This window comes from Sturnus vulgaris, chromosome 2 (genome assembly GCF_052056855.1).
Source record: "Sturnus vulgaris isolate bStuVul1 chromosome 2, bStuVul1.hap1, whole genome shotgun sequence".
In the NCBI taxonomy this organism is placed as follows: domain Eukaryota; kingdom Metazoa; phylum Chordata; class Aves; order Passeriformes; family Sturnidae; genus Sturnus; species Sturnus vulgaris.
The window spans coordinates 26,835,591-26,860,642 of NC_142244.1; the positions used below are offsets into that span (position 1 = coordinate 26,835,591).

General features: G+C 46.6%; 1 protein-coding gene and 1 long non-coding RNA gene across 5 annotated transcripts in view; one reads left to right on the forward strand and one right to left on the reverse strand.

Moving 5' to 3' along the window:
• The window catches only part of LOC148224689 (uncharacterized), a 57,940-nt gene extending 54,175 nt beyond the window's left edge, over positions 1-3,765 (reverse strand). The window contains exons 1-2 of the long non-coding RNA XR_015801216.1: positions 3,548-3,765; positions 3,172-3,274 (exon numbers count right to left, since the gene is read on the reverse strand). This is a non-coding gene — a long non-coding RNA (uncharacterized LOC148224689). The remainder of the gene's footprint in view (positions 1-3,171; positions 3,275-3,547) is intronic.
• A 12,500-nt stretch (positions 3,766-16,265) lies between these two features.
• Positions 16,266-25,052, forward strand: part of ATP1A1 (ATPase Na+/K+ transporting subunit alpha 1) — a 33,808-nt gene continuing 25,021 nt past the window's right edge. Inside the window, exon 1 of one of the 4 annotated variants that reach the window (XM_088158994.1) lies at positions 16,266-17,749. Coding sequence is in view for 1 of the 4 variants with exons in the window: in XM_014890288.2 (XP_014745774.1) it covers positions 23,342-23,353 (12 nt within the window). In the remaining 3 variants the exon portion in view is untranslated. Of the gene's footprint in view, positions 17,750-21,581; positions 21,607-23,051; positions 23,354-25,052 lie in introns of those variants that run through there. The other 3 variants (XM_088158993.1, XM_014890288.2, XM_088158995.1) reach the window with 3 other exon arrangements.

A 25,052-nucleotide genomic window follows, 5' to 3' on the forward strand; every position in this document is an offset into this window, starting at 1 on the left:
GAATTTTGAAGCCCCTGGCATAATTTATTCTGAATTCATATTCTAAAAGAGCAGAAACTGCTCATGCATTCCCTTATTCCAGAAAAGGCTGAAAAACTCTTGGATGGTGACCTAGTCTTTAAGGTGCTGCTTTTGTTCAAAGGATTTCTTACACTGAAATTTTGGTGCTTGCTTAGCTGCTTTGAGCAGTAAAAATGTTGAATTATGTGGATGTCAGAAAACCATGATGAGGATTGTCCACTTGGGAAATTTTAGGGACATAACTTCTTTGACTGTGTGAATTATGCTGTTGTAGCTAAACAGATGACAGATATGACCACCTATGACATGTCATTCCTTAGCTAACACCATGCAAAGATTGCTCGTTGTGAGCAATAGCCTATTTTGATGTCTCTGGACTTCATCAACTGTAGTTTTTTCAGACTGCAGTCAATTCCCAAGATTGCACAAAGGTTATGGACTGCCAAGCTTCCAGTTTGAGACCACTGCTGTGTGCAGGGGTATAGTAATAGCTAAACTATATAACCACATCTGATCACATTCACATCAGGGACCTCAGGACCTTCGCTACATCTGCTACCAGTTAGGGCTGTGCAAAAGCAGGATCTTTGGCTTACTGAGCTGTGTCAGCAAGCCCCTGCTCTGTTGTACATGCAGGAGCTGAAATAAACTACAACTGTAATTGCTGTAAAGCCCCTCATGTTTTAGTGTACAACGTAGCAGTGAGTGACATTGAGAAAGAGTTTCTTAATATACACTTTGTGAGAGAGTGGCCAGCCAAGAGAATTTTGAAGCTGGCAGCGTCTAATCAGTCTGCATAAAGAAAAGGTTTGGGGGTCTGAAGTGCAGTAAGGCCCAAAGCAACTGCATCCCACAAATCCAAGCAGTGCTCAGATCCATGCAGCAATGACAGCAAAGCCTAACAACTTTTTGTATCCTGCCTAGTCCTCCCTGCCTATGGACATACCTTGCTAGCTTCACTACCTGCTGGGAGAAGCAGGCTCCCAGCAAAGAGAATCGAGATAGTCCTCTTCCACCCTGCCCAGTCCCACATCACTTAGCCTGACCAGCCCCATCAGGATCCCAATAGCTCTGGAGATGGACAAGACAGAAACACTAAAATTCTGCTGAAATAGAAATGTCAGACATCTCTTTTTTTCCTGCAGCAAACAAGTAGAATCCAGTCTTTATCATTTGCTTATGCAAGAGGGATGATTAGGACAGGGCAAAGCTGGGAGGCTGAGCAGCCCAGGTGTAATGGAGATGCATGTTATGCTAACATAGAGCCCTGCACACATGGTGCCAGTTGTTGTGCCGCTGTTTGGCTGGGCTCCTGCAGCTCAGCCGGTCACACAACAACTTCTCACTCTCATTAATGCTGGATTGGGTTCCTGCCTTTGCTCCCCTGCTGCTTTTAATTATGTGGCCATCAGCCAAGGACTGCTGGGGAAAACCCTATCCTCAGTTTGGGTGTCAGCTGATCCTAACCAAAACATATGGCTCTTGGAGGGGGAAGAGGGCATAAAGGAAAACAACAGAAATGGGAACAATTCACAGAAGAAAAAGGATGAAGGTCAGAGGTTAAAAGTGCAAGAATAGAGAGCCAGAGCAGGGGACACAGAGCAGAACCCCGTCATTTTTGCCCACCTCTCCATACAAGCATACAAAGTGCAAGAATAGAGAGCCAGAGCAGGGGACACAGAGCAGAACCCCATCATTTTTGCCCACCTCTCCATACAAGCATACAAAATGCAGGGAGAGAAACAGCCACTGTGGTCCCCTCTCTTCATCCTCCTTCTCCTGGGGCTGTAGGTAGTCGGTCTGATCAAGGCAAAGAGGAGGCTGCCAAGGTCTTGTGGCATAGTGGGCCTGGAGATGGAGAAGGTGCTGGTACAAAGGCAGTGAGAAAAATATGTAGCCCTTGGGGAAGATGGGAGAGGCACTGAGGCATGCCAGGTGCATGTGTGCCAGGTTCTCTCATGCTATAGGAGAGATTTGTGTCCAGGAACCCCATAAACCATGCTGTGACCATGCCTGTGCCTGCTGCTTCTGCAGGGTGTGAAGCTGACCCATGGAACTATCAGTCCCACTTGTGTCCTTCAACATCTTCTGAGGGTAAACCAGGTTTACTCCACTTAGAGGTTGGAAAAAGGAAGCAAGTGGAGACTAATCACTTGTAGTTCAGAAAAGCTCCAATTTTGGTGACACCTGCTAGGACTGTTCTCTGGAGAACTTGTGTCTCTCTGCCACTTGCACAGAAGATGTGGAAGAAATACAATGGGGACTGATCAAGGGCATCCCCCCTCTGCCCCTTGGTGTTTGCAGGAGATCTGGCTGCTCTGAGATGGAACAAAATCAGTAGCAGAGACAGTCCTAGCCACTCTGATGTCCTGGGATAGCACAGAGCATAGGCAAAGGGACACACGTGGCAGATCTGAGCTGCACTGATGTGGGCAAGGGAGGCTGCCACGGAGGTCTCCACAAGCCCCAGATTTGCTCTTCAGCACATGCTGGGATCAGCACCTCCAAGCTCCCCTCTCAGCAGCCCCCTTGCCTTGCTGCACAGAGAAGCAGGAGTCCCTGGCAATTCAGAAATCCCAGTCTGGCAATGCCAGCCCAGAGGCACTTGCTGTACTGATATATAGCACCAGTACTGGGTGATATTTTCAGGGGCAATGACGCTGTGTTCCCAGGCATTCAGACACAAGGTCAGTCTGACCCTGGTATGCCTTCCTATTGCTCCAGGCAGTTCCCCACATAGGCTCTCTGAATTGCTTATCAACCTCCAAAGAATGTAAAAAATCCCTAAAAATCTTTACTGTCTGCCCACAAGGTCTTGGGAAGGAGGCAGGCCACCTGAATGACAGGACAGTGATGGGCTGACCACGACCAAATGCCCACTCAGCCACTCTCATACCCCACATCTCAATAGGTCAGGGGGAGAAAAAATCCCCTTGTGGTCAAGATTAATTACAGTTTAACAAGAAAAGCAAAAGCTGCAAATGGAAGCAAAGCAAAACAAGGAATCCATTCACCACTTCCCTTTTGAAGGCAGATGCACTACACAGGCTGCTGTGAAAAAAGTTAACTTCCCAACTCCATTCCTGACAGACCTAGCACAGATAATAGACATGTCTCGGATATTTTATGTACACGCTTGCAAGTACTCACCTTTTTTTCCCCCCATTTTTCATACTCTGCCATCTCACTTGGACCTGGGTCTGTCTCCCAAGTGATGCCCAGTTCTTAAATGCCATCATGTCAGCTCCATCATCTATATAACGAATGAACCATCCTCAGATATCTTCAACAACCTCAGGACTGCTCCCACCCACAAACGCCCATTTCCCCTGTGCACTTTACCACAAACACCTGCAAATGGGCCATTATACACTTCTGTGCTCATACACACCCATTTGTTCCTACCACAAATACAGCTCTGACATGAAGCTGAACCTCTGTGCTGGCAAGCAACTTAGCAACATGAACTCTTAATATAAATTAGGTTGACTGCACTGGTGAGCAGCTCCTACGATAAAAATCTTACCTTCCCTTCTAGCTTCCCATCCAGACAATGAAGCAGCCTGGAAGTCATGTTAGGTCAAGAGATGTAGAAGTCTGAACTAGCTGCAGCTGCCTCAAACAGCTCTCGAAAGATCTTTTCCTCTTTATTTATTTTTGATCCTGTTTTAATAGGCAAGAGTAACTGGTTTAAAGCAGCAGAGTCCCTGGGAAACCTACGGCTAGAGCAGACACTTCGCTTTGTCCGGTGCTTAGGCACCTCATGCATAATGGGGACTTTGTATTTGCTTTTAGAAGATAACCAATTCATATATATTCATGAATATTCAGCTTGTGCTTAGAGTTGGGGAGAACAATCCCTAAAACAAAGAGGCAAGTGTTGGGGGTTGAATTGTTCCCTTTTCTTTCTGTGGAATTTCTCCCATTCTTATGCTAAGTAGTTGTGGCTACACCTTAAAACGACAGATAATGTTCTCTCATAGGGGGGTGGGTGGAGGGGGAGGGGGGAACCGGAAAAGGAAAGGTGGACGGGGGGTCTGGAGCGGGGGACTCTCTCGCTTGGCTCGTGGAGTGGGAGGACAGCCCGGGCTCTGATCTGGCATCTCCCCTGCCCTCCCAGCACTGAGATCCACGCTCCCTGCCGTTGGACATCGCTCTGCTGCTCTCCCATCTCACCCTACTATATCCGGACACTCTACTGAGCACCACGATCGACACCGTGAGGGGGAGTCACTTTCCCGTCCTCTCTCACCCCTGGGCCGCGGCCGCCATCACCCAGCCCTCTTCGACTGCGCGGGACCTGCCCTGCCCCCACAGCACCGGGAACTGAGCGCAGGGAGACGGCCTGCGGCCAAAAGGGACTGGAGCTGAGCTATACTGTTCTGTTGCCAATTTTTATAGCTGTTGTTTTTCTTCCTTGTTAGATATCAGTAAAGAACTGTTATCCTTATCCCCACATCTCCTGCCTGAAGGCCTCTGATTTGGACCTAAAATAATTAAAAGGGAGGGGGCTGCATTCTGCGTCTCAGGAAGGGGGCTCTTGCCTTTCCTTAGACCATACCTGTCTTTCAAACCAAGACAGCAAGTTCTTTTACCCTTTATTTGGGGGAATGTGTTTTTCAACCTAAGGGCTGCAAGTAGCTTGCGATCCTTTTCTGTTCAGGATCCATTAATGACCGGTGTTTTTCCAAGCCTGGGCATGCATTGCTGCTGAAAAATAGATGCAGTCAGCGAGGGCTTGGGGTTAATGTTTCTGGATGAAGGAGAATTTGGAGGTGAGTACAAGAGCATAAACAGCCATGCTGAAGTCAGTCAATCATGCTGTTGTAGCCTCTCTGGCTTTGTCCCCTTTCTGTGGCTGTACCTGCCCTGGGAATCTCTAGCAGAGAAGTCTCCCAGCAGTGGGAAGACATATGGACATATCTTTTGCTGCATAGCTACTGCAGTAATTCCTCATTGCAACGAAAAACAACCAGTGAAGATTCTGTCTTCCCCAGAAAGGTTTGTCAGTTGCATGCTATTCCCAAAGCTGCATTTAGCCTCCTCCCTCATTTTCCCAGCACAGCACACATTTTAGTGCTTAGAGATACTGTCTAGGTGTGGTAACAAACTACCAATCAATAATGACTGTAATTTGTTTGTCTATCTGCAATGAACCCGCACATTTTGTGAACTCAGATGTTCCACCCCAGGCAACATGCAGCTGATGAGCAGGAGTTTGCCGTATCACAGGGATCTGGGTGCATTTCAAGGCTCTTGTATACATACTTCTCCACACAAAACACTTGTTGGTATTGTTTACAGGAATTTCCAAGTAAAATAGGCTTTCCTTGAAAAAGTGAAATAAGCTTTCCTATTAAAAGTGCTCCTTTGCAGTATAGCTGTACCTATACTTGGGTTGTTGCTACTCTGAGTTGCTGTCTTCCCTCCCCTTCCCAACACCCTTCCAAGGTGATTACACTGGTAACATTTTAAAATACAGCCTTGTTTTCCTTGTCTTTGTCCTCATGGGAACTCTCCTGTAACTGTTCTGTGTTATCCAACCAAAGCAGCAGAACAAGTTGGGTGACCACTGTGTGACTGATCACTACCCTGCCATGGGGAAACAGTCAGGGCTGGAGCTGAGAAAAGCGGGCACTGTTTGCACCAAATGAAAGGGGTGTTACTTTTGTGGGTCTCTGGCCTCGTACCAAAACTGTTCCAGTGGTGCCAGGTGATATTGGTTGCTGAGTGCATCAGTGCTACCAGGCACCTGCCTGGAGCTCTGTATGCTGGGAAAGAGCCTCTGTGTGACCTCTCATCTTTTCCCACTTGCCAGGAAATGTGTGCAACCCCTGCTCCTATTGACAGGCCCTCCTCCATGCTTTCACCTGCTGCCTTTCTTTTGCAAGCAGGTCTGTGTGCTCCTTTCTCCCCTTCCAGCTTTTACCTCGGGACCTCCATTTTTTCCTTCTGTTTGGCTCCAGATTTTCCATCCCACCCCCTACTGCAAACCACCATTTCCCCTGCCTCCTTCCAACCTTGTCCTTCCTTCTATCACCATTCCTCTTCTGTTTTTCCCAGGTGAGAGGCTGCTCAAGCTGTCCACATGGTGACCAAGGGGGAGGAACAAGGATTAAGGAGAGACACAATACAAACCTCAGACAGCAGGACCTGATACAGCAGAACTCCTTTAGCCCCCAGCGGTGATGGAGAGGGCTGTCAACGTTATTGTTATGTTGGCATGGCAAGGGTGGGAGGAAGGAGGCAGGGGATTGGGTAGGAAGGAAGGGATTTGAAACTTCAACTACCCCTTTGTGTTTTCACCTCCTCCAGTTTATCTGGTGCCCTGTGAAATCTATGATCCTTCCTCCTGCAAAGAGCTGTTGTGTTTCAAGTCATAGAGTGCCTTCCAGCTGGGTGATAGACCAGCTAGCCTGCTCTTTAACAATCTCAAAGGGCATAATGAGCAAAGCCAAACTTTCTCCCAACAACAGTTCTAGGAAGACTGATTATCTCTGTTTTACAAGTGGGAAAACAGTGTCAATACATTCCAAATCCCTGTGGTGGAGCTGAGCAATGGGTATAGCCCATGATTTATACGCTATTCTAAGGCTGCTAACAATGTCTTTTTCTTTCTCCCTCTCCATGCTCACTGAACATTTGCCCGATTTAGGGAGAATAAGGAGACTGACCCTTGTCATTTAAAGAGACAGAGAACAGGTAGAGCAGAGGAGAACAGGAGCAAATATAGAAGTCATACAGAAAACTCCCATCGCAGCAGCAGGAGTTGCCATCTAGGTACTGCTTTTCAGGCACTCAGATGAGGGACTTTAGGAGTCTCTGCCTTATCTGTTTCTCACCTCATTGCTTCGGTGTGTCGAGAAGGGGACAGGAGGCAGGTTGAGAGGATGCAGCCCATGTGACAGGCAATTGGAGAACCACAGCTCCCAGTGCAGCTCTGCCAGTGATGGATTGAGCTGTGGATTATACGGAGTAGCCCCTCAGTGAAGCCCCAGTGCTAGCAAGCATGAGAGGCAGCCCCTCACTCCATCACCCTGTGTCAGGTCACTGTTCAGGGTCTACCTTTCCCTCTCCTTCAGCAAATTCACTGTGGGATGGGCCCCAGGTCAGCCCTGGCTGCAGGCTCCTTCTGAGCACCTGTGGCTGCTTCTGATTAAGGGGCACACAGCTAAGAGGCACTGGGAATTAGAGATGGGCTCCAGCACTGGGAGCACTTCTGACAGCCCTGTAACATGGCTGGAGAGACAGATGAGTGCAGAGATGTGGATTTCACAAGCCCTATTCAAGGCTTGAGGCACACCCAGCTCTGGAAGATGGAGTTGAGTCCTGAGCACCTGGGGGTGTGGCAGGCTGGCCAGAAGTCCTCTGAGGAAAGTGCTGATGCAGACACCTGCACACTGAGTGAAGTACTAAGTGCCCCAGCTCCTGGAGCAGGTGCACAGTTGCAAGGTATCACATGTTCCTGGTGGCTCCATGCCCTTTGCCAGCTCAGCCAGGGGTGGAAGGACACAGACCTCAGACAAGCAGGATGCCTGGCAGATATTGCTTTCTCCAAACATCACCAGCCCAGTCTGTTTTGCCTGCACACCTGGGGTGGCTTTTACCTCATTGGTACAAAACGCAGCTGCACCAGTGCTGCTATGTGCAGCCTGAGAGCCATTTGCTTCCACAGGTCAGCCCAGACACTCTGCAACCCTCCCTTTCTGTATGCAGCCTGTGGGCCCATCAATCCACCCCTCCTCTCTGCCTGGGCATGTCCCGTGCCTTCAGGCTGGAGTAGGAAGCTACAAGACTGTTAACGCCCTCCTCCCTGTCCCAAGAGATAAATGTACAGATGCATTCGAGCCAAGCAAAGCCTCCTGGCAGCTGAGATCCATACTGACTGCTTGACAGGAGTGGCCTCTGTGTATTACCTATGTATCCAGATGACTGAGTCTTCCTCCTGGATGCTAAACTTCAGAGGTCAAGCTGCTACCTTTGAGATTCAGCTCTTGCTATCACTTTCTTACACATAGCCTCTCAGGTTCTCAGTTACTACGACAGAGACACATAATATGGAAACTTATTTCATTTGCATTTATTTTTGTATTTATAATTATAAAACATGAAAGGCCTGTTCTTCTATAATCTCTGATAGAGCAGCACTGACATTATCTCAGTGGGATTTGCAACAGGATAGGCTGGTGGACTGCATGTTTATTGGATCAATTTCAGCTTGCCTTCTTCATGGCTCTGCCACGGCTTCTCTGGTTACCACAGGTAGATGTGCTGAAACCCAGAGCAGTAATGCAGACCATACCTTCTGTTGTCCTTGCTGGGGGGATAGGGAGAAGGAATGTCACCTGGAAAGGCTCCTCCACCTCTGCTGTCATAGACAAGTCACGCAGGCCTTGGTGCTGAGACCTGAAACTCGATCTGTAGACATGACCTTTTGGTAAATCAAGCTGAGTGTCCCAAGTTTCTAATTCTTGTGCATTATTCATGTCTTGCTCAGGAATTAATGTGGGTCAGGCTCTGCTTATAGGCCCTGGTGTGCATTTCAAGTGTAAGCTTTACCAGAGTTCAGAGATGGCTAAAGGCAGGATTTTGGCTCAGTCTTTTTCAAAAATAGACTCTATGAAGTAATGACAAATATCCTCTTTGATTTTGTTTCTATTCCCTCACCAGGGAAATTGTTCACTTAGGGTCACAGCGAGTTATATATACGTGCCAGGATTCAGACTTATGTTTGCACTATATCAGAATAAAGGCTTGGAGAGGTGAGCAAAAATTTTAAGAGAAAGCAGCAAGCTGGGCAGAGGGCTCAGAAAACATGACCTCCGAGGAAGATGTGGTAGACTCGGTCATGTTTTCCTCTAGGCACAACTGTAAAAGTTGTGATGCATTATTCTCCATGTCCATGGATGCAAGGCCGGCCTGACTTGATTTACAATAAAGATGATTGATGGTAGGCATAGGGGCAATATTTTCAAGTTTTTAAGGATTGCTAGTCTTCCAGAAAGTACCCAGAGACAGTGCTGCTCAGCTACCACCCACCGGTCTTCAAAAACCTGTCTTGACAGCTAGGGGAGGGTGAGGTATCCTGGATCCTGCCTCAGAGCAACAGGACACTTAGATCACCATGAGCTAATCGGTGAGCCAATTGGGCATGGCCCATAGCCCTTTTGGAAGAAGGCTTTTAGTAATGCATTCAATCAGCATCCCTTTCTTTTAGCTGGGTGTGGCTGGGTAACAAGAGCCAGAGATCTCACAGCTAGAGAAAGAAAGAGAAAGGAGAAAATATGAAGGGCACCTTGTATAGGAGTGCATGGTGCAGTGGGGAACTACAGTTTTCCACTTAGGATATAGCTGGAGTTTCCTAGGCTCCATGATGAATCCTCATCAATTAGTACATGGTGTTTGAGACTTAAGTATGGCTAGAAGCAGGGCAATGCCTGTGAAGGAGAGTTTACAGCTTGACTTCCTTCACAGTTCAGGCCTCAATCCTACCCTTTGGATCAAACTTTTCTTTCTCTTTCAGACCTTGGGTAGAAATCCAGTCTTGCAATCCAACTGGTGTAAAGGTGTAGTAAGTGTGAGTAACATTGCAGCTACACAGTGCTTAGCACAAAATTAGGTGCATACTTGGATTACCTTTTTTTATTACACTACAATGTTCCTTCAAGGCATTCCCTTTTATAGAGGCAAACCCAGTTCATACTTGTTAACTCAGATGGACTGACAGCAAGGATTTCGGCTTTCCTGTCCCAACCACATCAGACAAATAAAAAATAATCCTGCACCAACGGAGACACAAGCACTGTGTGCCAACAGGAACCAGAGATGTGACCTGCATCCACTTGCATGGCTGATTTTCACCCCGTCCTTTCCTGACCATTACGTTCACTAATGGCATTGCACCTGCATGAGACATTTTTCAATCTACTTCCCTGTTCCTGAGCAGAGAAATGGGGCTCCACATGGCATAACAGGAGAGTGGAAATTTAAAGAGTTAACAGCACAATATTGAATACCAGTCATGGCCAGGTCCCTCTGCAGTCCTGAAGACCTTCAGATGAAGAAAGGGAGCTGACATCTTTTAACTGTATTCTAGCTTGCCACACCTGCCTCATGGCACCCTGCCTGGTGGCACCCTCCCCATATCTGATCACACACCCTTCTCACCCTTCTTTGTCCTGTGATCTTTTTTTTTTCCTTGCCATATTATAGGCTGATTTCAGGATTGCTAGATGTCCACAGAGCATGAAGGCACCTGTGTTTTGCTGTCAAGGACTCTGGAAGTGCTGCTAGAATCTAGCTGACCTCCCACTACTGCCTGTGTTGGCAATATTAACAAAAAGTTATTTCCAAAACTGAGGTGAAGAGCCAACTCCCTGATTGGAAGAGCAATAAAAAAATCTCATTCCTCCTTTACTCACAGAATTTTTTCTTTTCTTCCCCCCCCCCCCCACTTTTCTGGGGGTTATGCCCTTTTATCACCATGTCTGTTCTCTGTCTCCTGGGAGAGGTAAAAACCCCAGCATGACAAATCCATCTTTCTTAGGCTGGAAGCTCTCCCAAAGCCTCAGCCTCAGCACACTGGTGAAATCCTATACCTCAGAGAACCATTCATCCCACTCATGCTGAAACCATTTCTTGAAAGATCACATAAAACAATGTTATGCAACTCTCAGAACACCAAATAACCCCCTTATTTATAGTATATACACTTGCAGCAATAAACCTCCCTTTTGAACTGCATTGGTCAATATAGATTTAAAAAGCTTTTCCTATTTCAGTCAACATCTCAATGTATTGCTTAAGCGTTCAGTGCTTAAGTTCAGGCTGGAGAGGAGCTGGTTGCATGACTTCTTTTAGGACTAGGTGATTAGGTGTGCAAAAAACTTCTCTAATGTGGTTCTCTGGGAGGTAGTGCTACTCCAATTTTTTTAATGCCAGCTTCTTGCTCTGTATGTTCAACCTACATCAGGAAGCCTATGTTTTGAGTTTGGAAGTTGTCCTAAGTTATGCCCAAAAGCATGTATTCTATCACCATCTGTTGAAACCAGGTGGGGCAGTGATTCTTACCTCTGTGGGAGACATCCTCTGCTAATGTGCCATCTGTTAAAAACCAGGTGGGGCAGTGTTCTTTATCTTTTCTAGGACCCATCCTTCCTCCAGGAAGATATCTTCTGTTAATGGGCCATTGAGTCCCACTGTATAACTGATAAAATTACATCATCTCATTGTGAAATGCACCACCCAGGGGAAGGAGCCAAACATTTCCTACCGAGGAAACTGAGATTTGGAACACCAAAGCAGTCCTTACCCACTGGTTTCCAGAGGACATGAGCTACCAGACCTTTTTACAGGATCGCTACTTCAATACGACCACTTCATCTGGACCACTACCACCATCCTAGCTAGAAGGGTGTCAGGTTGCATTCTAACTCTGTCGATTGTTTTCTTTTGGACAGTGGTTTCTTTTTATTGCATGTATTTTATTTTTTTCCTATTAAATTGTATTTCTAACTTAGAGTCTCTCACTGGTTTTGCTTTCAAACCAGCACAGCAGTATACCCGGAAAATGTTGCCCCAAAAGTTAAGGAAGAAGATAAAGGCTATTTCTTCAAGCTGCTAAGTAAGATTAAAGAAGAATCTAACAATTGAAATGCCCTTTCTGCTAGGTCCAACCTATAAAGGCCAGCAGCAGAGCACCAACTACTTGCAAGCATTCCCCTCCATGTTCATCACAGCTTCTTTGGTCAGTCAGCAGAAATAATGTTTTTCTGGGTACTACATCAGCCAGACCCCCGAGATTTCTCTAAGCTCCCTCCCTGATGGCCAAGAGAGCCAGACAAGCTCAAGCTGGGTGACAGATGCTGGGTAGGTGCAGTGCCCAAGCCATCCCAGTCCTTCCAGTCAGAAGCAGCCTGAGCTCCTCCAAGGACCATCACAGCTGCTCAGCTTGGGGTGGACTGAGCCACGAGGGGAACCCTCTGCCCCATTCCCCAGTCCTGCTGACTAGCATGGAGGTTTTGGCTTCTCCATCAGCCAGGTTCATGGAATCACAGGATATGCTGAGTTGGAAGGGACCCACAAGGATCATGGAGTCCAGCTCCTGGCCCTGCACAGGATCATCCCCAAGAGTCACACCCTCTGCTCAAGAGCATTGTCCAAACATTTCTTCAACTCTCTCAGGCTTGGTGCTGTAACCACTTCTCTGGGGAACTTGTTCCAGTGCTCAGCTGCTCCCTGGGTGAAGAACCTTTTCCTAATATCCAACCTAAACATCCCCTGACTCAGCTTCAGGCCATTCCCTTGGGCCCTGTCACTGGTCATCACAGAGAAGAGAGTAGTATTCTTTTATTGCAGTGACCAAAACTTCACACAATATTCCAGGTCAGCACCTTGTTATTTCAGCTAGAGAATAGCCAACCCCCTCTAGATCTTCCCCAGTCCTTTCTATCTCTTTATTGCTGCTGACTTCCTTGACTTCCACAGGGCAAGGAAATACTCTCTTTTATGCCTTGGTACAACACTTGGCAAATTATTTACATACTTTTATGGGCTGTACGAGCCCTTGCCTGGAGATGCAGGAAAAGAGGATTGCATGGGTGTGACATGCATTAGCTCTTCAGAACATACCTCGGGGAGGCTGTCTGGTGAGTTAGGCAATACCTTTGGAGAGGTTTGTGTGCACACTCTAAGGGTAATAAGCTTCAAAGAATGAAGGCAAGTCTGGCAGTGTTTGTTACTGTTGTCTTCCTACTCATTGAGGCATAAATAAGAGACCGGAAGCTCTCTCTGTTTATGTAGGAACTGGAGGCTTTCTCATCTGTCCACTGGAAGAGACTGGAGATTACTTAGGCTGTTTTCTTCACCACCTCTTGGCAATACATATATATATATATATATATATATATATATATATTTATATATATGTATATATTGCTGTGTATTTACTTCAGTGATGTCTTAGTGTTAAAATTTCCAGGTGTAAGTATTCCAGAAGAGCTATCCAAGCAAACTTTCCTTGTGAGAGTACTGCTTTTGCTGTCACAAGAGAGTTCTCTTGGTCTAGATGATTTCAATAAGTGAAACAAAAACGTTTACATATTGGCAAAAATACTTTTAAATGGATTCAACTGCATTGCACTAAGGTTCTTGTCATTATGGAAATTTCAACTTATCTGCCAAAGGAAAAAGCTGTTCCTTAACAATATTGTTATTCTGGCACAAAAAAGGCTGTCACAGACATGCCTTAAAATTAATTTCCCCAGATATTCACTGAACTCATGACTATCCTCTCCCACTAAAGATTTCCAATTTAAGTGGAAACCAGGCTTGAAACAAGATAATGCTCCCAGCAGTCCATCTGATCATTCATATATATATATATATAAATATATATATATGTATATGAGAACAAAATCTGAACTCTGACACAGCACTCAAACCAAAATAAATTCCTCAGGTTTTTTAGAAGTGAGAAAATTCAGCTTTGAAAATGCTGGGTTTGGTTGGGGGTTTGGGTTGTTTGGTTGGGTTTTTTCTTTTATTTGCAAGAGAGGAATCTGCTGGATTTGACCACTAGATCAGAAGATCTTGAGACTTAAGGGTGGATCTCAATTATCCAGCCCAGTTCTATCACTAACCATAATGGGCTTTTTGCATCGTTTCTTGAGGACATGCCCATGCAGACAACAGCTACGTGCTGGCAAGACAAGGTCTAAATGTATCTAAATACCACATAATCATTAAAAAAAACATATTGGGGGATGGGGAAATGGGCTGCTGTACTGCATGTACTTGGCAGATACCTGTGCACTGTGCAGAGCAGTATCATAGGGGGGAGCACAGCACGTCCTCCTGGGACATGCTATTCCTTAGAGCTGCTCCCCCGCTCTGCTGTCTCCACTGTAATTGCCTCTTGGAGTTCTAGATGTTAACGCTATGGCCCCAGGGAATGCTGCTTTTTCAGCAGCCTATGGGAAAGCACGAAGGGGACATCAAGAGAGCGCCTGGAGCAAAGCACACGGGTAGACATCTCGCACTTCATCAGGGGAAAACCCAAGCAGCAGATTTACCGAAGTTTCAGGTGCTGTTAACAAAATGGTTAAGGTCCTGGTACACATACGTGTATCATGGAAGTAAATCTGTACTTGCCCAAAAGCAGCCAGTGCCAGAAGGACATAGAAAAGAAGCATTAGCATTCTGGTGAAGAGCTGATGATATCCTACTAAACAGCGGCTGGGCTTTCAGGTTTGCCTGGAACTGTGTGATCCTAATCAGAATATGGGCAGATGTTCCCCATGAAGTTTCCAAAGAGCTGAGCCAAGACAAGTTTTTGTGCAATTCACTGCCCCTAACTTTAGCTTATTGAAAAGTTTAGGTCTTTGAACAGGGCCAGAGTTAGTGGGGAAACATGGGGTCTTCCAGAGTAACACCTCACTCTAGGATCATTGGTGGATATGAATAGAATTAGTTGCTCTTTGGAGCGGTGCTCTGGAGAGAGTTCAAGAATAGCACACATTCAACCCTGGCCCCTTTGTGCTGTTTCTCTCTCCCTCTTGTACTATGTAGACAGTAACATGATGAGACTTTTAGTATGGCATTACAACTGGAGAGTCAGTTTGCCAGCTGGCTAAATCCACGAGTGGCAAATGCAGTGCATCAGAGCAGCTAGGAAGAGCACAAGCGAGCTCTCAGAAGGGTGTACCACGTGAACTTCTTACTCATGGCAAATGGGCAGCATCCTGTCCTCAGCCTTGAGCAGCCACAGGAACGGATGCATTATAATCCACATGATCTTCCCTGGCAATAATTTGTTTCCATGTGCGTGGTATGTGCCTCTATCAGCTGTCAGTTTGTACTTTTGCTAATTTGATCAAACACAGGACCAATTTTTCCTAATCTGGGTGTAATCCTTCAGACAGAGTTATCACTGCCTCTGGTCTATGTGCAACTCTTATCTAGGGCAGCCAGAAGAGTGTGACAGCTGCATGATAGTCTGCCTGGTACAATGGAAGGCCCCAGAAAGAAAGGACTTGCCACCCTGTTCCCCTCAGATGCCTAAAGGGACCGCCGAGGTGCCTTGATGGGGCACGGGAGTGCCTGGAGCAGCCTGAAAATTATAACTCACCAGCATATGAGGATATGTCCTACAAGTAACCGTCTCAGCACAGGGCTGTAAATCCCCTTGGCCTGCAAAGCCTCCCAAGGCCAGAGTATGGAGGAAGCAATGGAGCAGCATCCTCCCCAGAGTTTGCCCTTGGCACCTGGCTCTGCAAGCCCAGAGGAGATAACACAGGTCCTTCTCTGGTTTTAGCCTGAGCCATCACTGCTCTGCAGGAACTTGTGGAAAGGCGATGAGTTCCCTACTACTCTGCTCTGCAGTTGGGCCATGGCTGTGCTCAGCACGTGGCCATGAAAGGGTGCTGGGCTGGCAGTGTCCAGCTGTGGTCCTGGGAGTGTGTCATATACCAGTACCCATGATCCATTCAGACCCTCTCTTTGCAACACACACTGAAGCTGATTAAAGGGTGAGAGTCTCTGTGTTCTCCGGTCTTTATGGAGAGTAAGCTGCAATAGAGACAACACTTGCTAGGACTTTGTTCTAATTTTTACAGATCTAGTGAACTTCATTCACAGTACAGGTGAAACTGCAGGAGGCTACTTTTTAAGGTCTCTTGTTTGGATTCTAAACATGTAAGCACAAAATTTGTAAAATTACACTTTTGTAAAAGCCAGTGACCTTGTCAACTATGCCTGTCATCTGAGTTCTCTGTCTCACTCAGCAATTCTCTTCTTCTAAATAATTTTCTTATTTTTTCCATGGGGTAATATTAAATTGTGTTGATAAGCAGCTCTTTTCTTTTCCCCCAGAACAGTGATTAGTGTGAACAGGGAGGTTTTAAAAACCTTGAGGAGAAAGATTTTCTGCAAACAGGACTTGTTACGGAATTAAATTGTTAGAATTAAAATTATGTTGCATATAAGGAACACTTGAAGCAAAAAATCTATAGCTGGCCGGTGTTTTGCTTGCTCATGCCTATTTGAGTTGCTCTGGGCCGTAAGTACTGGGAATATAACACATCCTTTGGCTACAGCCCATCTTCACAGAACAATTTTGCTGCTGGATATGCACCTCTTAATAAGGGTAACTGCTCATGTCAAGTCTATAATGATACCGATGCACTCATGCCATGGACTCCAACCTACTGTTCTGGTAGTTCTCTTGTTTATTTTCCCACTGCAAGAGCTGGAATGAAATGTATTTGTTGGTGAAGCTTATTTTTGCTGGCTTTCCATCTCAGGCAGCGGAAGACTTTATGGAGCTATCTTGTCCATTTCAAAACCTTTTTTAAATCATCCTTTTCCCCAAGTTATATTGTCTTGAAATAACCCTGTACTTAAACATCAATCATGCAAATGTGCTTAGTGTTTTCCAGGGTACAAAACTCCCTCTGCAAACACAGTGTAGAAGAACTACTGTGAATGGGCACCTTCTAACCAACTTGGCTGGCTCTGGCTGGTGTAGGTGACATTCTTGCTCTTTCCTACATACATTCTTGTGCATCTCAGCTAAGATGACAACCAATTTATCTGCACATAAATTCCAGGACTAAGTACTTCTGAGTGTCAGGGATTAGGACCATACTCAGAATGTCCCAAACCCAGACTGTTGTGAGATTTGTGTGTTTCACAGCTTCTTCTCCGACTCTGTCACTTCTACAGGACCCCAGGGAGATCCTGCTTGAGGCTCTGCCTCTGTTCCTCTGGAAGACAAGAGCATTTACTTAGCAATTACAGGTGGGAAGGATGCTTTTCCTAACAGTGAAAGATTTGGCCATTATAAGCTATTATAGCTGATTACCAGCAAACCTGGGAGCTCCTGTCTCCCACACTGTGGTGGTAATACCAGTCTATGACAATCCTGCTTTGTGCTGGCAGTGCTGTTTGTGTGGATCTGGTGTAAGATCAGATCTCCAAATAAAAGACTCCATAGGAAAAAAAAAACGGGCGATACTTTCTGCATGTTTGTTTCGAGCGGGACTGGTTCTCCAACCTGTTTCAGTGTTTCTCAATAGCACTTGAGCCCACATAGCTACTGGGAGAGTGGGAACTGCCAGGGCAGCAAAAGGAAAGGCCAGCGGATTGTGGTGGTGAGGCAAAGGTTTTGCTCTGCGAATGCTGATGGATGTTTTGGGGACATCCAGGCAGTCTCAGACTCCTGAACAATGATATTACCCTCTCTCTTTCTTATTGAGGCATGTACATGAGGGATACACCTTTTATCACTTTGGTTTCTTCTTACCACATGGTGCTTTTTAAACAATTGCACTTCAGGCACTACTAAAATATCTGCTCTGTAGTATTTGCCTTATCACAATACTTGGCTTTGTTACTTTTGCAAAAATTTTAATGGGAGATGGATTCTTATAAAAGTGAACATGCAAAACGAGTGACTTCATTTCAGAGCCCAGTACTATCAAACTTTTCTCTCTTTTTCTGAGGCTGTACAGAAGAATTTCCCCAGTTTGGGGAAGGAAAACCTGCAACAAATCAGTGTTCAACAACCAGTGCCTTCCCAAAGCTCAAGCACTGCCATGACGGTTTGATAACCAGCTGAAAAATGCGTCTGGTGGAAGATCCAGACTGGGAGTCTGGAACTTAAAAACAAGGTCCTAATCCATAGGGAATTACTGCGTTCAACACTTGTCCAGAGAGCCCACACAGTGAGGTAAGGTTGCACCATGCTCTCTCTCCTTCCTTGAATAAAAAGTGCCTGCTCTAATGACAGGCAAGTCCCTGATTCAGCAAAGCACTTAAGTGTTTTGATGAACTGGGGCCAAACTGAACATCTTGTGCAGAACTCAGTTGTCTAGTGAACAATATTAAATATTTTATTCATGGATGCAGACTTAAATAAAAATTAAAGACATGGCTATTTAAGGCCTTAGGTACCCAAACTCATATTGTTCATTTTTTTATTAACTTAAAGTAATTGTTTGTACGGGAAAAGAAACAGCCACCTCCAGAAAACCCATCCCTGTTATGCTGGGAAGAATATTCTCAGTTCTCCCCCAGCACCCTGTCAATTTGATGGTTTATGTAGCTTGCTTAGAAACTTGTCACATTCAGGCTATTTTAAATCAACAAGTTCCAGTCAGCAGCCTCTCTTTTCCTACGAGGAGAGCTGAACTTTAGTACCCTTATGGCTGCAAAAGATGTGGGCAAGCGAGGCACAGCCTTCAGTAGGCCAGATCAGGTATTAGATATATTGTGCCATCATCCTTACTTGGCCATCAGTCCCCAGACAAGGCAATGAGCTCCGTGCTGATGTCAGCCACTGAGGCTGCAGCCAGCAAGGGTCCCTGTCAGGCTGCTCTCCTCACTCCAACGCCTCAGCCTGTCCTGCTGACAGGGTCTCTCCAACTCAGAGAGCACCAGCCTTGGAAAATGAAGCATTATGGCAGGTAAACACAAACCGCAGTCTATGAAAGCTTTCACTGAGCAGTGTTTCACCTGAAATACTGGAGGGAGCAGCATGCTGTGACTGAAGGCTACACCACAGGTAGATGGAGAGAGCAGAGCTTGGACTTTGCACATCCTGACTTCAGGGTGTTTCTCCTTAGAAACATAATCTTTTTCTAATGAGAATTTTTGGTAGAACATTATCTATGCCTTTTGTATATTTGAAAATATTCCCATAGATAGTAAAATGCCAAAGAGAGCTGTTTCTAGTATGGCAACACATACTTTATTTTTTTCTCCTTGTCCACCCCACAGCAACAATCTTCAACACCTTTTTACTTATCAATACACCCACTTGTCCTCTCAGTTAGGCAGAAAACAGCCAAAGTACAGACCAAAAAAAGAAAATCTGGCATTTTTCACCAGCTTATCTATACTTGGATGCAACCACCTCCCCACCATGGAATACAGGCAGATGCAAATGGGAAGAAAATGAGAAAAAAAATAAAAAAGAGTAGACATGAGGACATTTTTGGCTAAACCTTATGCTCTCTTAGATCTATTCCCATACAGCTACTAGTGCTCAAATGATTTCCAAAGCAGACATAAGTTACATGGCATTCAGTTTATCTGCTCTGGAATGGCAAAGTGCACATACAGATATACACTGTGGTTCCAGGGAGTCTAGGGATTTCAAAGGTTCTTTATCTCCCAGATAACTCACTGGCAAAGAAGGGTGAATTAATAACAGTGTTGGTAACTAAAACTGGAACGACAGGATATGAGTATGGGCTATAAAAAAGAAGTGCCAATTAAATTCATGTTATAGATTTGTTCAGAGCAAGATATTAATCCTTTATTTTCTTTTTTTGATTTGTGGATTCCTAAGCATTTTTCCTGGAGAAGCACAAATCCTTGAACTGTGTATTTCAATCTACTGGGAATGGCTTTTCTTCCTATGCTCTCACAGCATCACCCCCCCTCCAAGTAGTCTTTGGGGATCTGTGAACCAGAAGTTAAACCCCATCTCCTAGCAGTCAGACAGGAACCATACTCCCCTAAATCCCACATATTGATCTGATTCACTGCATGACTCTTGTAAGCCTCAATCCACCTCCTCTCTGGGAAAACACAAAAGATCCACAGTTTTTAAGTCCTAGGGCTGAGGCACTTTGAGCTTAGGACAGAGACAGGCTGAGTGGTGAAAGGTCTCACTCATGAAAATGCCAAGTGCACAGGAATTTTGTACAGGCATAGTACTGAGGCACTTGAAATGACAGGAATGCTGTGTATTTGTACCCTTTGCCTCTGCAGCCCGTGACACCATCGCTCTAAAGGAAGGTGAATCTATTTATATGCAATGGTAGAGCCTAGAGCCTTCATTTTCACCAGGCGTTTTGAGAAGCCTTTGTCATGTTTTTGCAACACTATTTGAATGACTTGGAAGGCTCTGAAAAATATTATATATTGTAAAAAATGCAAAATGTTTGTATCCCTCAGCCAGGGGGAGGGAAAAAACGTGCCGGAAGCTTAGCCAAGCCTGACAGGGTATAGTGGATCTTGATCTTTGCCTCACCCCATAGTTAGATATTGTTCCCCCCACCCCCCTTTTAATGGAGCCACTGCCTTATCTCTTAAAGTGATCTCATTAAAGGCAGGGGAAAAGACAGCAGAGGCTATGAGACCTGTAATTACAGATGGAAGGTTGATAGAAATACCATTTCATACACTTTGTCTTCTCTGTTTCCCCTTTGAAGGGGGGTGGTCTTCAAAAAAGCATGAACCCCTTTTGACCACTTCTCTGAATCACACTGACAGAGAACTCGTGGTGGAGATGTCACAGAAAGAAAAAACAGATGAGAGATGGCATTCTTTCCTATTCTGAGGACTATCCATTGTTGGGATCCTAGGCTGTGGCAGTGAAGGTGTAAAGATTTGCTTCTCTGTGTCAAGCTACATGTAGTCTATTACTGGAAGCAGGAATATGTTTGAGAGCAAACTGTTATATCTAGCAGCAGGAGCAAAAGGCTTTCAGACCCTTGGACTCTTACCTGGAACCTGCTAAAGCTTTTCTGCATGCCAACCTTCCCTCACTGTGACTGTTCTCCCATTCTGAAAATGGCCATAATAAAACTCCCTGCTGTAGAACAATCCCTGCTTCTCAAAGTAAAAATGTGGCAGGAGAACCTTGTGAAATCCACAGCAGCAGGCATTCACATAATGCCCTGCACTGCTTAGCTAAGGCTCATCCCTTTCTTTTCAATGCATCCTACACTACCTACCCTTGGAATTCGACTGCTGTGCAGCAGCCCACAACCACACCACAGCTGCTGTCTGAGGGGAAAACGATGTATGGTTTCAGATCTGCAAAGTAATGGTTCAAGATTACTCCTGGGATGACCTGGAGTGGGACACACAGGCCAAAAAGCAGGAATTTTCTAGTATCAAAGCCTGACTGGGATTTCATCTGCTGGCAGGAGTGAAGTTCCCCACATGTTATTTCTGCTTCTTTCAGTCACCCTGTCAAGGTCTCAAAGAGTTTGTAATTGCTTGTAGATACTGAAAACAGACCTCTCCTGATTTTTCTTAAGCTAATCTCACTGATACCTAGTATGGAAAAAGAACACAAGTATTTCCAATACAGAACATTACAATCCCTGCCTGGTTTGATCTGTATGGATTTGTTCTACATTTAAATCACTGACAGTGACACTGAGACACTAATCCAGGTTTACAGCACCACAGCTGCATGCTACAGTTTCGTATTATGCAGAACTGACAATGCATCAACTACCCCAAGGAAAAGATGGGTCAAACTGACAGTGTGCCAAATCAACTACACTGGTTAGGTAGCACTTCAAGGGGCAATATAGAGCAGAAGTGGTCTGAAGGTCTTTTTTAGTGTCCTATTGATGATGCTTCTTCACTGCCACAAAGAAAGCAAGACAGGTTTGGTATGGTGTATTGCTGTTCAGGAGTCAAATGCTGTTAAGAAGTGAACGAAACGAACAGGTGATTTCAGGCATTGGAATTTTGACCCAGTTCCTAATGCCTATCACCTTCTCCCCACCCACAGGCAAGAGCCAAGCCTTTCTTGGGAAATTTCAGAAGAAAATCTCAAGGGTAAGTAATGAGAGCTATTTGAGTGTCGCCTCAGGGTCAGGTTGGTGCAGCTTGGTAGGGAGACAGCTGTCTAGGTATTTTCCATGTAAACCAAAAGCTTCAGCCTCCCAGTCTGTCAACACAGTTCAAGATCTAATAATGACCATGAGAGGCTCTACAATGGAGCTTATGCAGACAACTAAAAAGTGTTTCTGAAATGCTGGCCTGCTGTCTAAAATTGCACCTGATCTCACTGCTGGTTTTTGCTTTCATGTTCAGTATGTTCTGTTGCAGAAGCACCTCAGAACTGAGTGATGAAGATGTTTCTAAGTCCAGCTGGAGTCACAATGATGGAGCATGTCCCACATCTGCAAATAGTAGATCCATCAGAAGCTCTAAAAGCAAGTCTAGGGAGTAGTGACAGGGCCAAGCCCCACCACCAGTGTGGTGCGTCTATTCATGATTCTTTAAATGAACATGATGTTTGCAGTGGCAGATCTTCCCCTAAAAGACCGGGCTTCCATGGGCAGTTTGATGTGAAAGCTTTTTGTGCAGGATGTTTAAGGCTTGAATTCAGTTCTCTTCTGTTGAAGGGTTTCAAGCCATGCTAACCAGGGAAGTGCTGTAACTATGTTCCTCCTTCCCCAAGAAAGTTCACAGCTGATTTTGGAACCCTCAGCAGGTGAACTCTCCTGAAACAATTTCTCATTTCCAAGTTTATACAGGGTTCTAGGGCTTCTACTAAGCTGTTGGGAATGTAAAAGACCATCAGCTCATTTTCTTTGCCAGAAAATCTAGACAGAAGTAAAAGCAAAGTAAACAAACTTCTGAAAAAAAACCCTAAACCAAACAAAGTGAACAAACACAGTAATAATTTCTGCGTCTGCCTTTCCCAGAATTTGAAGCATAAGGGAAAGATGACCATAGCCAAACTTGGTACCCTAGCCAGGCTCCCTGAGCAGCAGAGGGCACAGAAAGCTGCCCCCTAATTCTACACCGAGTCCTGAATTACCAGATGTAGTTTCCGGCAAGAACACGCACATCTCCTCCGGAATGGAACGCACTGAGGCTCCGGCAGGTTGGCAGCATGGCAAGGACCATGCCCAGCAGAAAGCGTGTGGGTGGAAAGGGAGCAGCAGGGGTCTTGAGCCTCTCAGCGAGCGGCGGCGAAACCCGCGGAGAGCCAGCACCTGGGGGCTCCAGGCGGCCACAGGGCCGAGCCCCCGCAGGGGCGGCGGGCAAGGCGCCCGGGGAGCCCCGGCCTGGCGGCGGTGCCGCAAACAAGACGGTCGCCGCGGAAGGGGCGCCCGCTCCGGCGAGGCGTAGCCGGGGTAGCCGGTGCGAGCCTCAAGGTGAGGTCCCGGACCCAAGACGCACGGAGTAAAAGCGGAAGGGCCCGCGGGCACTACTGCCTCCCAGCCTGGCGGCAGCCGCTGCCCCTTCCCCCAGGACCGCCCCCCGTTCACGCCCCTGTGTGCCACGGGGGCGTGGTGCCACAACGGGCTGGGCGTGGTAGTGGAGCGAGGCTCTTTATGCGGCGGGAACCCAGGGGCTGCCCGAGCTGCGCGCCGTTGCGGCATCAGAGAGGAGCGATCCGGGCGGGGGCAGAGGGAGGCAAGGAGGAGAAAGAAGAGGAAGGCGAGTGCCGGCCGAGGTGTTCCTATTGTTCCGCACCTGCGCCGGCCGGGACACGTGGCGCCGCTGAGCCCTGCTCCTCGACCCCCGCCACTTCACCCGCACGCAGTTGCCCGGCGCCATGGGCAAGGGGGTGAGCGGCGAGGCCGGGGCGGGGAGGGGAGGGAAGTGGGAAATTCAAGAATCCGGACCGTGCCCGGTGCCCCTTTCCCTTCGACGGGGCTGCGCTTTGTCTCTGCTGGGCCGAGGCAGCCACGTCGGGTCGGGCGCGAGTGCGGCCTTGGCCGTTGGCGAGCGGCGCCGCTGCCGCCGGCCCCAGCAACGTGCGAGGGCGGCCGTTGCCGCCAGCGGGAAGGAAGAGTCGGGCCGAGGGCGTGGCAGAACCCGGGGCAAGCTGCCGGCGTCCCAAAGCCCCCGGGTCCTCCTTGAGGCCGTGTCTCCCCGACGAGGGGCCTCCCGCCCGCCCGCAGCCCCCGGGACTGGTGTTATCTGATGACTTTGCGAAGCTGGGGAGGGAGCGCGGCTGTTCCCTGAGCTCCTGGGAGTACTTTAGACTTCTTTTGATACACGAGGGCCCGGCGTACGGGGGAGGAGGAGGGGCGGGAGAAGGGGAGCCGTCAGCTGTATTAGGGCTAATTTGCCTGTTGGTAGCAGTGAGGGTGGGATGGGAGATAGTGCCAGGAGGGAGTCGGACACCTCTGGAGTCTTTTGTTCAATGGGGTAGTAAATTCTCGGAGAAGGCTGTGCCCTATATCTGTTTCTGCCTTATATCAGCATTGTTTCTACCTTATAGCTCTTTATAGTGCTATAGCCCATTATAGGGCTGTAGGGAGGAGAAGTCCTTAATTCGGATCGTGTCTTTTAGCTAAAGAAAAGTGTATGTGAAGGCTGTTGGAAGGAAACAGTGGTGGAAGGCTGTTGGGGGATGTTGTGCTCAAGCACCCGCGTGTGGAGCAGAAACACCTCTTGGCTTGCTCTGATTTCGTTTTATGTCAAAAATCTAGAGACCAGTTTCTGGTTTCTGTTGCTTGGATATTTGTTTTTTCCCTTCGAATGCTTCCCTGTGTATCTCGTGTAGTTGGAGGTGTGTAGATTTGTGTTTAATTTTGGTTAAACGCATTCCTGTAAAATTCCCAGATCTCTCTGCTCCTTGAGGAGAGGGTGACCGTGCAGGGCCATGGCAGCGGTAGTAGCATGTTCCCTGCCAACAGGTGTTCTGTGCTTCCCAAGTGCTGTTCAAACATTGACTTGACTTTGTATTGTCCTCCTCGGTTCAGTACAGCAGCAGCAATGTTGATTTAACTGCATGAGTAGTAGGGAGAGCTGCAAGAACATGGCTGAGTGGACAGTTGCTCGGAAAAGGGGGTTTCGGAATGTGTGGGGTGGGCTTTCAGCATTTGTTCTGTGTATGGGATTTCTTTTTCTTTTCCTAAGGAAGTTCTTCTGTTGCTTGGCAGCTCAGCCTGTTGTATTTAAGTCCATTAGGCAGCAGGCCATGTGGACAGTAAAGTTCATCTAGGAGATAAGACACTGAGGAGTGATTGGGCAGTATTCTGAATCTTGTTTAAATCATCAGAGCAGCCTTTAAATTGTGTATGTATGTAGGACTGAAGCGCAAAAGGCTTCGGGGGCTTGCCCTGCCGTAGTGGGACTGATAGAAGATAGAAACGCTTTCTAATGTAGAAAGCTGTCTTGCTTCACTTCAGATTTCATAGGTTGCATGGATAATAAAGCAATTAGCCTGAAACTGAAGGCCGCCACAAGGAATAATTCAGCAGGGATAATACGGCTGCCTCATGTTTCCTGGTAGTAAGTCACAAGATTTGCTCCTT